Below are 16,267 nucleotides of genomic sequence, written 5' to 3' on the forward strand. Positions count from 1 at the left end.
GTTGGCCTGCAGCGCCACACTAGTGTCTGTAGCTTCCGCCTGCGCTCCCTCAGCAACCAGCCTCTGCCTTGGCACCCCTCACACATTACTGAACTGCACCTCCTCTTGACTGAGAGCCCCAGGTTGGGTGGGCACTGCTTATCCTCAGCTCCTTGCATACGTGGCACTAAGCAGGTGCTTCCAGAATGTTCTACAGCACTGTATGATATGGTGGTGTTTTGTTCTAAGCCCCAAGTTAAAAGATAACCTAGGTGGCGTCATCTTTCCAGACTATTTCTCCAGAAGTCAACTGATGAGAGTATGCAAGTGTGTGCAGATCAGGATCTAGGACTGGGGAGGAGGGGGAGCTGAGGCCCGGCCCAGGGAGAGGATCTGGGACAGAGTTCATAGGAAGATTGGCTGAGGTGCCAAGTAGCTTTAATGAGCCTGAGCACCTGCTTCCCCACTTTTTCCCTCCCTCCCCACACTTAGTCCCCCTCCTTGAGCTCTGGACAGGTCCAGCCTGCCCACGGCTCTGGAGCTCTTCAGCCAGAGGGGTTAATCCTTCTGTCCTCTTAGCCGCTCCAGCCGCCTCCGGAGGTCTGGGGGCACCTTCGCCCCAGCTGCCAGCAGCTCTCGCAGTCTCTGTTTGGGAGTCTTGGTGAGGTGAAAATTGCAGGGGACAGGGCCCTCTTCAAAGGTCACCCGGCAGCTCCGTGTCACTGAGTGGTAACCTTCAGCACTGGCAGTCACCATGTAGTCCCCTGGGGTCAGCAGGCGCCAGTAGTCCCCACTCCTTGCTGGCAGGAGTAAAGAGCAAGATCAGGGCCCTATGACACTCAGCTTCTGACCAACCTAAAGCCCTCCCACACTCCCACCTTTCCCTCCCTGCCACACACACCAGTTGTTACGTCATGGTTAATCCCATCCACTGCAATGACAGCATCGGCAATCCCCAGCTCCGTGTCCTTGTCCCGCACAACTCCCGCAATGCCCATGCGCACCTGTGCGGGGAGAGGTTATCGAACCCTTTCCCTTCTGCCTGAGACCGTGACCTTCAGTTCATTGTCCAGCTCGGTTCCCCTGCAAACTTGATAGAGCTGGTAGGCCTACTACGTTCCCAAGTGACGGTACTCTGGGACAAACACCGCCTGTTGATAAACTGCATCAGGACTAGCAGAACTATAAACACCTGCCAGGGAGGCTGCCCCAAGTTCAGCAACCCTGTTACGGGGCTTGTTATTTTGGAACCCTTGGAAGCTATAGTTACGGACTCATTGCAAGGGACAAGAGTTCCTGTGGAATATGAAGCAGCCACACCATGGCACTTCTTGCACCTGCCTAACGTGAGTCATTTCAGAGGACGGCCCTCCTGAATAGCCCTGGAGTGACTCCGTGGAACACTCCTTAGCGTGCTGCAGGGTCTACTCCTCCTAGCTAAGGGTGTCTGACGCTGCCCTGCTGATAAACTGGGCCTCCTGTCCTATAGCCCTCCACGTCCATGTGATGGCCCGTGGCATCTTGTGAGTCAGGATGCTCAATGGAACCTTACATGACCCCACGGTGGGGGCCACATGCTGAATGGAGAGCAGGTTCAGTCGGGAGCGACAGGGGCAGCCTGGGGGTGAGGACTCGGGTCCGACCTGTTCCAGGTAGGTGAGGAGGGCCTCTTTGTTGTTCTCCCACTCCTGGGGCAGCTCGTTCTCGTGAGGAAACTTGTCACAGGATAGTTCCACAGTGATCTCAAAGCAGTTGGTGTGGAGGTAGCTGAAGTCGTTCATGCCTAGGGGAACCACTGACACTGGAGCCCAAGGGGGCAGGACGGGAGCCTGCCCTCCTGGGACCCTCCTCTGGGAGACACTCCCGGGTGGGGAGTGACACCAGCACTGTGCGTCACAGCAGACTCTTATGGGGTGGGGTTATGGGGACGGGGCTAGCTCCACCCTTGAGCACATACTCCCTGGGACCGTGTGCCAGTCAGCCCCGTTGATGATGTTGCCATGTAAGGAGAAGTCCTGGCTGTGGCAGGGTCGGCGATCCGGGTTCTGCATGGCCCAATTACTGCCGGCATAGACGGTGCTGAGCCAGCGAAACACAACATCATCTGGGGTGGGCGTGAGTTCACGGGCAGCCCACGGGGTCCGCGTCATGTCGAACGGGTACGACACCACGAGCTCCCCCCCGTGGAAGTTGGCGCTCAGCACAAAGGGGATCCGTTCCATCCAGTCGATCACTGCCCGAGTTTCAGGAGCCACCTGGGCAGCGGCAGGTCAGGAGAGGGGGCAGTTAGAGACAAGGGCCCGCAGGAAGGTCCTCCATCACTGCCCCCAGAATACTCACAGTGGCATTGGGCAGGGTGTAGTAAGTGGGCAGTGGCAGGTGGTGGTTGGGGACAGTGTCGGGCACAAGCCCATCATCCTCTGCTTCCCACAGCAGTGTGTTAAGGTCAGCAAAATTATGGTTCAGGTCAATGCTCTGCTGGGTCCAACGGCCCTCCGCCCAGCCCACCAGCTCTGAACCCTGCCAGGAAAGGGGCGTGGTCAGCCAGGCAGGCTCCAGGCACCGGGGGAGGAGGAGCAGGGTGGCCCTCATGCCAGGTGGCTTACCCGGCGGAAGGCAGTCTCATAGCCATCGGGGTTCATGGAAGGCAGCAGGTGAATGCGTGTCTCCGTGAGCAGCCGGGTCACCCGTGGGTCCCCTCGCAGGAACTCACGGCACAGGAACTGCATCAGGAGCAGGAGCAACTCCCGCCCTAGGGCCTCATTCCCATGCATGCCGGCCACGTATCGCACCTCAGGCTCTCCTGGGAACACACCGGGGTCACAGCTGGCTCGCGCCCAGGGCCCTTCCCTGTGCCTACCTCCCCCACCCCACCTGCCAGTACCCAGCTCATGCTCCCCAGGATGGTCCGACATCTCCATCACATACAGCTTCAGTCCCTGGTAGCTCCTTCCGATGCTGTAGATGCGGGTGATGTTGGGGCATTGCTCATTCACCTGCTTCATCAGCTGGGGCCGGGGGAGGGAGTACAGTTGTGGTGTAGAAGGATGAGATCCAGGGGTCCGACCCCATGTGGCCATGGAAGGACTTACTAAAGCCAGTGGTGGCCCACACAGATGGCGACACCATGGCATAGCACAAGAGGGGAGCAGCAGCAGACATGAATGAAGGCTCAGGCAGGGAAAGTGCCATAAGCAGGAAGGAAGGGTGAGACAGCGAGGGTAGGAGAGGGGACATGGGGGCAGTCATTACAGGCTACGCTCTGGAGAGAAGGGGACTTGAGATAGGCAGCTCCTCCTCCCTCTTGGGTCATAAGGGGTTATGTCTGACCTTCCTCATGGCCTTATAATTATGATGCCGAAAGTCCAGGGGGTCAGAGAATGCCGGTTCAGGATCTGGTAAAGGGTGAGTTCGTGGTAAAGAGTGAGTTCACAGTGAAGGCTGCACCCCGCCCATCCAGCTCTTGTCTGCCTGCCCACCTGAGACCGAGCAGGCCAGGATCTCCGCCCGGAGGCAAGATGCACCTCCTTGGAGCCAGGTCTGGGGCAGCAGGCGAATGAAGCGGGCCACCTGGGGCTCAGGGAGGAGGTTCAGCACGGGCGTCTCTGCATCCGAATTAGCAGGAAATACCTGCGAGTGTCAAGTCCTTCGGTGGGGCCGCTCAAACCTCAGCCACCTGGCCCAGGGCCCAGGAAAGGAGCTCAAGCCTCCCAACTCCCCATCCAACCCACCCTGGTGGACTCGGCTGGTGACTCACACTTGGTGTCAAACATGGACCCTGGCCCATAACTCCTGCCAAAGAGCAGCCCTAGGCAGCCATGCTTTCTGGCTGGCTCACGGCTCATTAGACCAATATGGCCATAGGACTCAGGAGCAGCCAATCCTAAAACCAGCCGGGACCCCACGCTGTAGCCTGGTGTATAAGGGGGTTCATGAGATGGGGAGGTGAGAGGTGATGCAAGGAACAGAGACCCATTGCCGCAGGGGTGTTCCAGCAGGAAGCTGTGGTATGAAGTGGCGCCCACCCCATGGAAGAGTATTTGGGGAGAAGGAGGGCATGTTCCACAGCAGCCTGGCTCTTGAGGCTGCCTGCTTGGCACCACCCATCCTGACAACACCCCCTTTACCCTGGAATGCCCAAGGGGACATCGGTTCCTTTTCCCCAGAGGAGCCCCAAACCAGCCCAGCACCCTAGAGTGGGCTGGGTGCCCAGCTCCCAGCACAGAGGCCCCGGCCACCATGGCACCACGCACCGCGTCCATCCCACTGCTGCGGTTCCTACTCCCCCACCAGGTCCGACTGTCATTGCTGAATTGGACCTTGTATGAGGTGACCCAGTCGTACCTGGCAGGAGAGGGGAGGAGAGATCATAGGTGGCCCTCAGGACGCCCCTCCCAGCCCTCCTGAGTCTGCCTGGGGCCAGCCTGCCTCACCTCCAGATGGAGTTCCTGCCCTGGGTGATTATGCCTGAGAAGCGGATGGGGCGCCTGGCATCCACCTGAAGCCATGGCTCAACGTCCTGCTGCTCGGCACACCAGGCCCCATCGTATAGATCTCCGTCCTCCAGGCCTGACTGTGGGCACAGGATATCGTAATCAGGACGAGATGGGCAGGGTAGGGTGGCCAGAATATGGGGGGCAGCAGGAAACAAGGTTTTAGGGATTGCCTTGCCCTGAGCCAGGGTGCTGACCTGGATGTTGAGCCGTCCTCGGTGTGGCCCAAGACCAAAGGACTGGCTGCTGGATGCCTCAAGCTGGTTATCTGAAACTCGCAAGGACTCCAGGCCCAAAGGCGGGCAGTCTGGGGGCAGGGATAGAATAGGGACACGGGCCAAGAGAGAGACGGTCAGAGTGGGTGGGAAGCTGAGTCAAAGCTGGCCCGGCGGGGGGCATGCCTATGTTTGTGAGGTCAAGAGTACACACGTGCCCCAGGGGCTGCAAATCGGGGCAGGGCCCCCGAAGGAGTAATACCTGGTTCTTGCTCCTTGGGGAGGTTAAGGGTCTTTGCAGGACTAGTAGTCACTGGAGGCCTGGAAGTTACCGGAGGCCTGGAAGTCACCAGAGGCCTGGAGGTCACCAGGGGTCTGGAAGTCACCAGGGGCCTGGGGCTAGTTAGCTTCTTTCGCTTCTTCAAAATGACCTTTTTCTTCTTGATGATTCGAATCCGGACATGCTGTTGTGAGGTCCCTGGGGACCAGGAAGGCCCAGCACAGGGGAAGGGAAGATGGCATGAAACTCCAGATGGAAAGGTCTGCCATCCCAAGAAGGCCTGCAAGCCCACCGCAGGCCCCACCACAAGCATCTAGGGAGCTGAGCATGGACTTAAAGGCATGTACAATCTGATCCCAACCTGCCTCTCCAGCCACTTCTTGACTCCTTCTCCTTCTTGATGTGATACGTGCTTGGCCAGCCTCCTCTGACCCCGCCCAATAGAGAGTGACATCCAGCCTCTAGAAACTGTTTAGTCACTCCAAAGAGCTGAGTTTGGTTCTTTGCCTCTACACCTTTGCACTGGCTGCCCCCTCCCCATCATACCACCCTCCACCACCTCGGACTTTATTGCCTAATTCCCATTCTTCACGTCCGAGATGCCCTTTGAGGAGCATCTCTCCTTAGCTCCAGGCTCAGTCTCCAATAGCCCCTGTGCTACCTCCCTCTTTGCATCTGTCCTCGGGGTTGAGATATCTTGTCTCCGAAAGCACGTCTGCCTGGGTGCTCAGGCCTCCCAGGGCTAGGCCTGTGTCCTGCTCACCCCTCAGCACAGGGCCTTGCACAGGACAGGTGCCACTAGTCCCCCCTCCCACCCACCCAGGCTCCACAGGTACCTCCAGAACACACTGTATATTTTCACATCTGGTGCCCCTGTGCCTTTGCACATGCAGTCTCCTTCTTGGCTGCCCTGCTTTTCAGCAATTAATGATTCAGAGATGCTCACCCTTGGTGAGCAAGGACCCAACATCCACTTGCCTCCTCTGAGAAGCCCTCCTTGACTGCCACTCCCTTGAGTTACTCCTCTCTGCTCTCACATCTGGAAATGAGGCAGCCTGCCTCTGCCCCTATCTAGGCAGAGCCCCATTCCCCCAGACAGCCCCAGCAGACTGCTCTCCCTCCCTCTCTTGTTCCTTCCTTCTAGTCCCTACCCTCAAACTCTCTCCTACACAGACAGTCTCCGCCTGAACCTGGTAGTGTCAGTGTCTTTGTCTGCACCTCTTTCTCCCCTCCTCCTGACTCTGGTCTCAGTTTTCTCATCTGTGAAAAAGGAAGATTTGGAGCTGGAAGAGAGCATCCTACTGGCTCCCGTCCCAGGACTGCTGACTTGGTCTGCCCGGAACTAGGCTGCTGAGTCAGCATCCATTGCACCGGTCGGAAAGTGTGTGTGCGTGCGTGTGTGTTTGCCTGTGTGCCTGCGCGCGTGCGTGCGTGCGTGTGTGTGTGTGTGTGTGTGTGTGTTCTTGGGAGGGCCGTCACGGAAGAGACTGGATAAGGGCAACGACCAGCAAGAGAGGTGGGTCCTGGGGGACGCGCTCACCGTTATTCTTCCCCGCAGGCTGCTGTGCCGGACGGCTGGGCAGGACCGAGGTAGAGATCGGGGCCTCGGTGCTCGCGAGCGGCTTAAGGCCCAGCAGGGAGGCGCCGGGCGCTCCCAGACCCTGACCGACGGCAGGCGCGAAGGTGGCCAAGACGAGCAGGAGACCCCACATGGCGAAGTCCAGAAGTGCGGAGACACTGGGCCTCGGCGGTCGGTGGGTCGGTCTTTTCCTGCCGGCAGCTCCGGAGCCCCCCGCCCCTTCCTGCTACAGCCTCACGCCCCCTACAGCCTCCGGCCCGCCCACAGCCTGCTCACTGGCCGAGACCCCGAGGAGGAGAGCGAGGGAGGGCCGGGGCGGAGCGAGCGGGGCGGACCCCCGACGGGCAGCCGGAGATCCCCGCCCTCCCCGACCTTGCCCCACCTTCCCCGGCCTCCCTCTGCAAAGCCCCTCGAAAGCCTCGATTTCACTGTGAGGCTCTTGTCCCGTAGTGGGCTCCTACTTTGGGCCATGCACCATGCCAGGCGCTGTACACGTGGCTTCTCAATCCAACCTCATTTTACAAGCTGGTAAACTGAGGCTCAGAGTAGCTACTGGCATAGCCAATAAAGCAAAGCTGGGAACTCTGGGAGAGGAAACTACAACCCAAGAGGGAAATCCACCGCCTGCCTGGGGGTGGGACAGAAAGAAGGGTGAGGGGAAGCTGAGACGGGGGTTGGGGGATGGGAGGAAGGCTGGCCCTCCAGGAATCCTGATGGACAACCCAAGGGGGCCATGCGAGAGGCGCTGCGTTCCAGCACCACCAACCACCCCCACATCTCCGACCTCGCCTACCCTCTCGCCCTTCCCTCCCCTCCCCTCCTCCTTTGCTCACCCAGCTGCCACGTTCTGGTGTTATATAATCCTAGGAGAGAAGCCCGAGCCGATATCCAGCCGGCTGGGGCCGGGGTGGATGGGCCGTGGCTTGTTGGGTCTTCTGCCTTCACCCCTTCCAAGCCGTGCCTTCCACATTCTACTCCCTGGCCCGCAGCGCCGGCTTTGTGTCCGCGGGACTAGCCCCGTCCTGGGATTCGAGAGTGCAGGGCTGTGATCACTCCCCCTCGGAGACCCCTTTGACTCTCTCCTGTTAGGGTCGCCTCCTCAGAAGGAAGGAAATGCGTCCACGGTGCGCCTCTGGCCGATGCTTTGTCCTTGCAAGGAATCCGCAGAGAGATACTGCCTTCCCCAGGTGAGAAGCGCTGCCCCGGGGTGGCCGGGAATCTTCTGAAGGACACAGGGCTCTGAGCAATTTTTTTTTTTTTTTTGGCTGAGGGCCACTATCTATATAAACAATTTGAATCACCCAAAGTCAGCATCTCAGAACCTTTCTGGAAGCCCTATCTCTCAGGATCTCTGGAAAGAAATACCACCCTAGGGCCTGGGAACTGAGGCCACTGCAGGCCAGGACCACCTTACAAAGGTGAGTCCTGGAGCTCCTCAGGCATCTCGTCGGTCCACCCCACATGCTCTGGGCATAGAGCTCAGAAGGGAGTAGCCGGGACAGGACCCTACACAGGTCTCCGTCCAGTCTTGGAGTCCCCCTCCTGACAGCACTGCCAAGGTCCCAGGCACCAGAGAGGCACTTAAAAAACTCAAGTTCGCTCCACCAAAGCCAAGGCTCCCTGAAGCACAGCTGGGTCAGGGCAGAGGACGGCACTGAAGACGAAGACTTCGTGGGGTAGGTGTAGGGGTAGGGGGTGGAAGGTCAGGACAGATTCTTGTGGAGCAAGAAGCAGTTCTGAAGGAAGTCCAGTCTGGCTACTTCCCTGTCTCCGGCCCCCACCTCCATCCAAGTTTGGGGGGGCGGGGCAGAGAAAGGGATGGGGGTGCTAAGACATCTCAGCTTCCTGAAACCCCCACCCCCTCCCGGTCAGTCCCCACACAGCAGCCAAATCCTGTCAAGTTCCTCCCAGCTTACGTCTACTGGGGTCACCTGCAAGGCCCTTCTTGACAAGGTTCTCCATGCACACCTTCCCGACCTCATCTCCCCATGCTCACCCTCTGGCTCACATCCATCCCACTACACTGGCATTCTAGCTGTTTCTCCAATGTTCCGGCCCCATCCAGCCCCAGGGCCTTTGCATTGGCTCACCTCATCATTCAGGTTTGCATCCTCATCATTCATATTATCTTTCAATGTCACCTTGCTTCCAAGGGCCTTCCCTGACCATTCGGATAAAATGCTCATCCATCCTCTACGGACACTCTATCCTCTCACTCTTTTATTGTGTTGTCTTAAAGGTACTTAACATGAACTGAGGTTATCTTATTTATTATGTGTTCACTGTTGGGTCCCTCCTCCCCTGCAGCAGGAGGTAAGCAACTCTCCAAAGGAGTCTTTTGCACCCAGATATTCACAGCTGAACCTCAGGGACTTGAGTGTCTGGTCCCTAGTCGGTGATCAAAAAGTAAGCGTATAATATATTCAATGTTAGAGGGGACCAAACAGAGCTGGAAGGAAGTTGATCCTTCCCAACAGTACCAGGTTTTGTGGGTGAGGAGATGTCAGTCCGTGAACTGGGAGACCCGCCCCTACACAGAGGGACTGACAGGACAGGGCATATTTGCCACCTTCCCATTCCCTTAGGGGCTGGGATTTGCAGGACATTCATACCTTTTGTGTCCCGTGTACCCCCCCATCTCTCTTCTTACTCCTTTGTACCCCTTGTCTCTTTGTCCTATTGCAACATTTAGGGCCCCTTTATACCCTCTAAGCCCGCTGAGCCCCTCAGCGCCTTCTCATGCCTCTATAATTTCCTCATTGCCTCACATCCCTCTGTACTCCCAGTCAGGCTGCTGCCTTTGGCTCTTGCCACTGGGTACCTGGGCTGCAAAGCCACTAAGCCTGGAAGCAGGTTCTAGAGGTGGCAGCTCCTAGAGTGCAACAGGTGTGCACCCAAGTACATGCATAGCCAGACCGCTAGCCCCAGGAGCCAGGCAGAGGATCTTTCGTAGCCTCACAAGGACCAGGCTACTTTGCAAAGCACAACTGAGCCAGGCTGGGCGGGAACACCTGCCTAAAGGGATTTTGGTTTAAGGGATGGGCTGGCAGTGGAGAGGATCAATGACCTTGGAGGCACAATGGCTTAATTCCACATCCATTTTCTGCTGTTTATTAGTTTGGGTATCCTTGGATAGAAATTTCACCTCTTTGAGCCTCAGCTTCCTCGTCTGTAAAATGGGAATGATAATATTTTCCTCCCAGGGTTCCCGTGATGATGAGGTAAGAAAATATGTGGTTCCAGGGGTCCTGACATTAACCAGATGAATTAAAGACGGAGAAAACAACTTAACACAGTCTTCTTGCTCTCAAATACATGGATGGAATAAAACAATATTAAGAAAAGAAAGGAGGCTATGTGTTTGGCTGTACAAATAGAAAAGTAGCAAAATCTACTTCTTACCTGTGCCTCCTCATCTCCTGTCCCTGGTGCTGAGGCAGAAGTCACTGTCCATTAGGCGGTCCCCTTATGTTCAGGTGAACATAAACGGGGACTCCCATGGCAGCTAGATGCACAGGAAGGCACTTTCCCACGTGCCCATCCTCCCCTCACCCCCCCCCCACAGCTGTCTCTCTTTTGTACATCAATGTCTTGGGGAGCCTTGTTCCTCAAAGTGTGGCTAAGGGCCAACAGCATCCCCTGGGAGCTTGTTAGAAATGTAGAATCCCTGACCCAGACCTACTGAATCAGAACCCGCATTTTAACAAGATCCCCAGAGGACTTAACCCCAGGAGAGTCGTGTGCACATGAAAGATTGAGAAGCGCTAGGTGGAGGTTTAGAGCTCCTGTACTTAAAATGCTTAAGATCCACAACTCTTTTCCTTTGGTAGTATTTGACTCTATCACTGGAAACGTTATCTCAAGCCACAAGAGTACATCCACATAGCATTAGGAAATTGGTATTTCATTCATTCTGGGAAGGACTATTCTCCATCTCCACTATATGATCCTATATTGATTTGCTTTTTTTTAAAATGAAGTCGTTTTTGTCAAAATACTACAGAATACAGTTGTAGAGGTAAATCACATTAAGGCTTGTAATAGAAGACTCTTCTATGCTTCTCCATTCTCAAGTCAAAATTCTTTTTATTTTTTTTCTTATTTACCTCTATGTTTCTATTGCTCTTTCTTGATTTTTCGATGTTTAGACATTATCTGTGGATTTCCCACTATGGAATTAAGAATTTAGCTTTCTTACCACCCTCCCACCCAGACACATGCAAATACACATACACTTGCCCTCCTTCCATTGTCCCAAAAGAGCCAATGTGCAGGGCTTATATTATGACCATGTAAATATTATTGTTCAACTTTTTGTGTTCTCTGGAGTTAGTAATTACTTAATTGTATCATTTGCTTGGTTTTCTAGGTGCCAATTGTTAATTTAATCCAAAGTTTCCAACAGAACTGAACATTTATTTTGAATATGTTTAGAAACAGATAATTCCCTGTTGCTCTGGAGGCGTCCCTCTCGGAGCATCTATCTGTTGATTCCAGGCTGGGTTGTTTGCTTTCTTTGCCCAAGAGCACAGCTGACATGCCAGGCCTTTCTCATCATATCTCTGTCTTTAGCCTCATTTTTTAAACCCCTTATTATCCTCCTTCTTAGTTTAATTCCTTGTTTTTCTGATGCACATCCTCCAGTAACTTTCTAAGAAAAAGCATTACGTAAAATTAAATTTTTGAAACATTGTATGGTTTAAACTGTCTATATTTTGCCCTCGTACTTGTCATTTGAACAGATACATGTTTCTAGGTTGAAAATCATTTTCCCTGGAAATTTTGTGAGCATTGCTTTATTGCTCTGGGAAGAGCCAGAGCAAGGGCAATCAATAAATGGTCCCAAGGGCTGGTGGCTTTGGCTCTGTGGACTTTTGAACCCATACCCACCAAAGATGTCATGGCCACCAAGATTGTGTGTTTGGACAGGGTCTGCTGGAGGCAAATATGCAGCCTGATTCTCTAGCTGTCCCCTCCTCTCCTAGGGGCGGCATGGTCGTGTCCCCTCACCCCACCCCCATCAGTTTTCCTTCAAATTGTGACATGTGGACAAGGATTACGTTCTCTCAATTATGACCCATTTCCAATCTTACCTCTCAAGTCACTGAATTGAGATGTGTTGGAACCATCACCCAACTACAGATTATCCGTAGGGGTAGATTTCTTTCCTAGGTGACCAATCATATTCATTTTTCTTAATTTCATTCTCAGAAAGTAACTCAAACGTCCAGTTTGGGGGTTACTATGTTGTAGCCCTCTATGCCATTTCTGGAATCCCAGTATCTGAAACACCTCTTACAAACCATAGTACTTAAAATGCTTCAACAGCTGTCTCATGCCCACTCCCACATAGCAGGTCACATAGGAGTCCTGCTATGGTTGCTTTGTGGCAGAGTCTAGCTCTGCATTCCGGGGCTGTGGTCCTGAAAAGTCCCCCACAATGGCCCACAGGCATCACCCTACCCTCAGGGGAGAGAGCACTGGACAAGGCAATTGAATGACTTGTCCCTGCATAGCTCCGAGCACCTGCAGGAAAGAGAAGGCAGCCATTCTTCATCCGTCAGCCACCCACGTAGTGTTGGGGTCAGAATGCTTCCTTGGCAACTCATCCCCATGGGAGGGGCCTAGGGCAGAGAACTAGCACAGGCAAGACAGTGAGTCTTACTTGTCAGAAAGAGCTGACCTCTGGCTAAGTCCCACTTGAGCCACGAGTTGCTTATGAGGCCAGAACCAGCAGCAGCCCCTCCCTACCTTAGAGCCCCACCTGGCAAGACGTCACAATGCCCCAGCCACCCAGTCCCAGAATGGCTGACCGCAGTGGGAGGAGGTGAGGAGAGTTCGGTGGGGTGGGTGTGTGGGGAGGCGGTGGTTCCCAAGGAGCCCAGTTCCCCCGCTCCCTGAGCTCATCCTTGAGTGCCTGCCATCCTCTCCCACACTCCCACCCCCCATACTTCCTCCCAGCACGGCCCCTGCCTGTAACCTCCACCTCCCTCCATGACCCAGCTCTGCTTACCCAGGCCTGAAGCCCGTGCTTATCCCATCCCTGTCCCTCCCAGGAGCCTGGGTGCTGGGGAGGGATTGGGTCGTTCAGTGGGTCCATATGTGTCCTCCTGGGGCCCTAGCCCAGCCCAGCTCCTGGACAGTGTCCTAGGGCTGGGGGCTCTAGTGCTGACGATTCGGGCAGTCTTTTCCATGGCTGGCCCAGCCTTGCTGCTGCTGCTGCTATTGGTCAGCTTCCTGGCCTTCGACCTGCTCCACAGGTAAATGGGCAGTAGCCTGGCAGGTGGGCAGGAGCAGGCAAGCAGGCAAGCGGTCAACCTCCCGAGGCCCAGCTGCTATCCTCTCTCTCCACAGGCCTGCAGGTCCCACCCAGCCGCCACACACGCCTCTCACAGGGGGCCAAAGTCAGGGGGCCGGCGAGGGTCCAAGACAGCAGGAGGCTCTACTCCTGCAGACAGCGGCAGTCACAGGACGACTCAGCCTCCAGGAGGCTCTGCTACTGCTGCTCCTGGGCCTGCAGCTCCTCCTGGGAGCCCGCAGCGTGCCTTTGGCGCTGCTTGGCCTGGCTTTCTGCCTCCATCCTTGGGCCTGACTGCCCTCCAGAAATACACTGACCATGCTGTGTCTTCAGGCCCCCTCTCCTCCCTTCTGAGCTGGGCAGGCAAGAGGGTACACCTTTGTCCCCAGCCTGAACTTCACTGGACTTCTGGCCCCACAGTATGGGCAGTGGATTCTTGGGTCTAATTCTAGACAACGACAGAAGGTGAGATAAGGGACAAGGAACCCAGGGCAGGACGCAATAGCAATCTCAGAACATGGAGGTTGGGGCTGGCCATTCTGGCCTCCTCTGTCGTTCTAAAGAGTGAAGACCAAGAGAGAAAGAAGAGAGTGGAATGGGACTCATTAGGCAGCAGGGAAGGGACAGGGATCCAAGAGGGCTTTCCACAAGAAAGCATGAGAAGCTGCATCTGTAGCCTTCCCAGACTCCGCAGCCTCCCCAGCCTCCCCTGCCAGTCTGAAGGGTTCATAGAGTGAGGTTCAGCTGAGGCTCACCCGTGCAGTGGCTCTTTTCTTAGCTGGTCCCCACCTAGTCCGGGTCACAATGGGACTCCTCTGGAGAGGGTGGGGGAAGAGAGAGAGGGGCTCAACTCTGGCTGCCAGGCCGTCCTGGGTACTGCAGGAAGCAACATGACTTAGAGACCTTTGCCCACAGGTAAGATCCAGACCCCAGCTCAAAGCCTTGCCCCACCCCACCCCCTACACTAGTGCCCTCCTGACCCTTCCACCCCTACCTGCCCTGAGGTCCCGTGTATCTCCAGGGCTGCTCCTGCAGCTGGACTAGCCCTCTCCCCAGGTGCACCATCTGTGATGCAGCAGCCTCGAGTGGAGACAGATGCCATCGGGGCCGGTGAGGGGCCGCAGCGGGCAGTGCCCTGGTCTGCCTGGGTCACACGGCAGGGCTGGGCGCGTTGGTGCACGTACCATGTGCCCCAGAGCTGGATCCAGTGGTGGACCACATCGGGCTGGCGGCAACCGCTGCGGCGCGTGCTGTGGGGCCTGGAGGGGATTCTCTACCTGCTGCTGGCACTGATGCTGTGCCATGCGCTCTTCACTACCGGCTCCCACCTGCTCAGCTCCCTGTGGTCCGTTGTGGCTGCCGCGTGGCGCCACCTGCTGCCCGCCATCCTGCTGCTGGTGCTCAGTGCCCTTCCAGCCCTGCTCTTCACCATTTCCTTCCTGCTGCTGTTCTCTACGCTGCTGAGCCTCGTGGGCCTCCTCATCTCCATGTCTCACCCAGGCCACGTTCAGGACTTGGACTAATAGAAGGGCAACTGCATCCCACTGCCTGTGTCTGTTGAGCCCTGGCCTAGGGCCTGAGGCCCCGGGGGAGAGGGAGGGCAGTGAGACCAGGGCCTTCCTGCCTCAGCAGGCCCCGACCCCCAGTCCCTGGCACTGGTGGTGTCATATATGATGTTGCTGGAGCTGGCAGGGTAGACTGGCCCAACCTCTGGGCACTTCCCTCAAGCTGATGCTGCAGGTACTTGGTGTGGGGGGTCAGGAGCTTTGAGGAGAGGAGACAGGGCAAAAGGTTTAGATAGGGGCAGAACTTGACCCAATAACCTAGAGCTCGCCTGTGGGTGTGGCAACCTTAGCCACATTAGAGCCTCCTTAGCAACTGGCAGCATCTTTTTCTTGCAGCTCTCTCAGCTTCAGACTCATTGAGAATTTCTACCTGGGTAGCCCCGGACTTGCCATTTCTCCCACCAGCTTCCTCTTGACCAAACTCTAGAAAGGGCCCACCAATGGAAACCTAGCTAGATGGCTGGCCACAAGCCCCATGCGACTTCAACTAACTCATCTTCCAGACCTTTCCACCCAGGCATTCCCCCACTCCCTAGACACCCTACTTCTTGCCTCAGTCCACATCCCCAAGTCTGGGAAATGGGCTGAATAGGGCAGTGAGGTTCCCAGAGAGTATCCACTCTTTAAGTCCCCTGAAGTCTGTTCTAGAAAAACAAGCAAGTCCCAGTTTACCCACCTATACATTTTGTGGCCTTGGCCAATTCTTTTGGGCCTGTGCTAAGTGGGTCCCAACCCTGTCATGGAGCTGAGTCAAAGGCAACACCTAAGTGTGAAGTCCTTTGTAAAGTCCAGGAAACAATAAGGTATTATATTGAACTCTTAGGCTCAACAGGTCTTTTGAGCCCAAAGGCCACAAAAAGAGCAGAAATCTTCCCCAGGCATTCCGAGAAATACTCTGTAATTAATTAAAATTACAGTGGTAAACAGAGGATGCATGGGTGTGGACAAGATGTAAAAATGTTTGTGTGTCTTGCAATCTCAAAAAATGCAGATTTCAAACTCTTCTGATTGTGAAATGTCTGGGTCTGAGGCTTAGTGCCAGGCAATGCTTGCAGAGTTATATGAGTGGAAAAAGCCCACGGTTTCCCAAATGGACCCAGAAAACTACTCACAGCACCAAGAGGACCTTGCAAGGTGGCTTTCCCAATGGCCAGGGTGCTGGCTGTTTGCATATCTGCTGGCCCTCCAAACAAAACAGTGCATGATCAGCTATTACAAGTAAGGCACATGACTGATAGCTTTACCCACAGCTAAGACCCAACCACCTGACCCCTACCCCACTCTTAACCCTTGCCTAATTCCTGACTCCTCCCCAACCCTGACCCTACTGTACATCTAACCTTGAAAACCCTGTTCCTAAGCCCTGGACCTCTCTCCTGCCACCTAAATACTCAAGTCCTGAGGACCAGCCCCTAGAACCAGGGTTCGTTTTTGCCAAAACTCATTTGCGGTGGAGTTTCATAACTGTGCACACCACTGGTTAGATGCCTTCAGCATCCATGCCTAAAACCCCAGCCACAGTCCTTCCTTCCCATTTCCTTGTGATTCTCCCTGAAATATGGACTGGTAGCAAGGGCAAGGCAGGACATGGAGGTGGGGTAGCCTCGTGGTTAGAATGGGCTCTGATGCAGTAGCTGAGGCTGGGTTTCAGTCCCAACTTTCTATCTCCATGGCCTTCGTGGGAATTGCTAAGCTTCCCTGAACTTCATATTCCTCATGGGTAAAACGACGGTAAGGAGGCTGGTCTCAGGGCTTCTGTGGGGCTTCTGGCATGTGGTGAAGTTCCCAGGCTGACTCCTCACTCTGCAACCTGTAGCTGTTCTGTTACTATTCCATTTTAGAGATGAGAAGTCAGTTC

The 16,267-nt window shown here is 55.3% G+C and overlaps 3 protein-coding genes across 4 annotated transcripts; 2 read left to right on the forward strand and 1 right to left on the reverse strand.

Moving 5' to 3' along the window:
* Positions 1-537: 537 nt before the first annotated feature.
* Positions 538-6,679, reverse strand: CPXM1 (carboxypeptidase X, M14 family member 1). Of its 2 annotated transcripts, none has more exons than XM_054573476.1 (15): positions 6,508-6,679; positions 5,027-5,165; positions 4,950-4,990; positions 4,670-4,779; positions 4,413-4,552; positions 4,233-4,323; positions 3,459-3,609; positions 3,310-3,374; positions 2,864-2,987; positions 2,586-2,782; positions 2,320-2,499; positions 2,161-2,234; positions 1,623-1,764; positions 881-983; positions 538-779 (listed from the first exon to the last, which is right to left on the reverse strand). In XM_054573476.1, the coding sequence occupies exons 1-15, from the start codon at positions 6,677-6,679 to the stop codon at positions 538-540; spliced, it is 1,971 nt and encodes a 656-aa protein (XP_054429451.1). The 2 variants fall into 2 exon arrangements, with proteins under 2 accessions (XP_054429451.1, XP_054429450.1); XM_054573475.1 differs by having other exon boundaries at positions 1,623-1,762; positions 1,937-2,234.
* Positions 6,680-12,540: 5,861 nt separating this feature from the next.
* On the forward strand, positions 12,541-13,138 carry CUNH20orf141 (chromosome unknown C20orf141 homolog). Its single transcript, XM_054573477.1, has 2 exons — positions 12,541-12,806; positions 12,901-13,138. Exons 1-2 carry the CDS (start codon positions 12,541-12,543, stop codon positions 13,136-13,138), a joined length of 504 nt encoding a protein of 167 aa, XP_054429452.1.
* A 223-nt stretch (positions 13,139-13,361) lies between these two features.
* Positions 13,362-14,367, forward strand: TMEM239 (transmembrane protein 239). Its single transcript, XM_054574173.1, has 3 exons — positions 13,362-13,367; positions 13,638-13,743; positions 13,835-14,367. The coding sequence occupies exons 1-3, from the start codon at positions 13,362-13,364 to the stop codon at positions 14,365-14,367; spliced, it is 645 nt and encodes a 214-aa protein (XP_054430148.1).
* The last annotated feature ends 1,900 nt before the right edge of the window (positions 14,368-16,267 follow it).

Source organism: Pteronotus mesoamericanus, unplaced genomic scaffold (assembly GCF_021234165.1).
Source record: "Pteronotus mesoamericanus isolate MK-2021 breed Mesoamerican mustached bat unplaced genomic scaffold, CSHL_Meso_final contig_25, whole genome shotgun sequence".
NCBI classification, from domain to species: domain Eukaryota; kingdom Metazoa; phylum Chordata; class Mammalia; order Chiroptera; family Mormoopidae; genus Pteronotus; species Pteronotus mesoamericanus.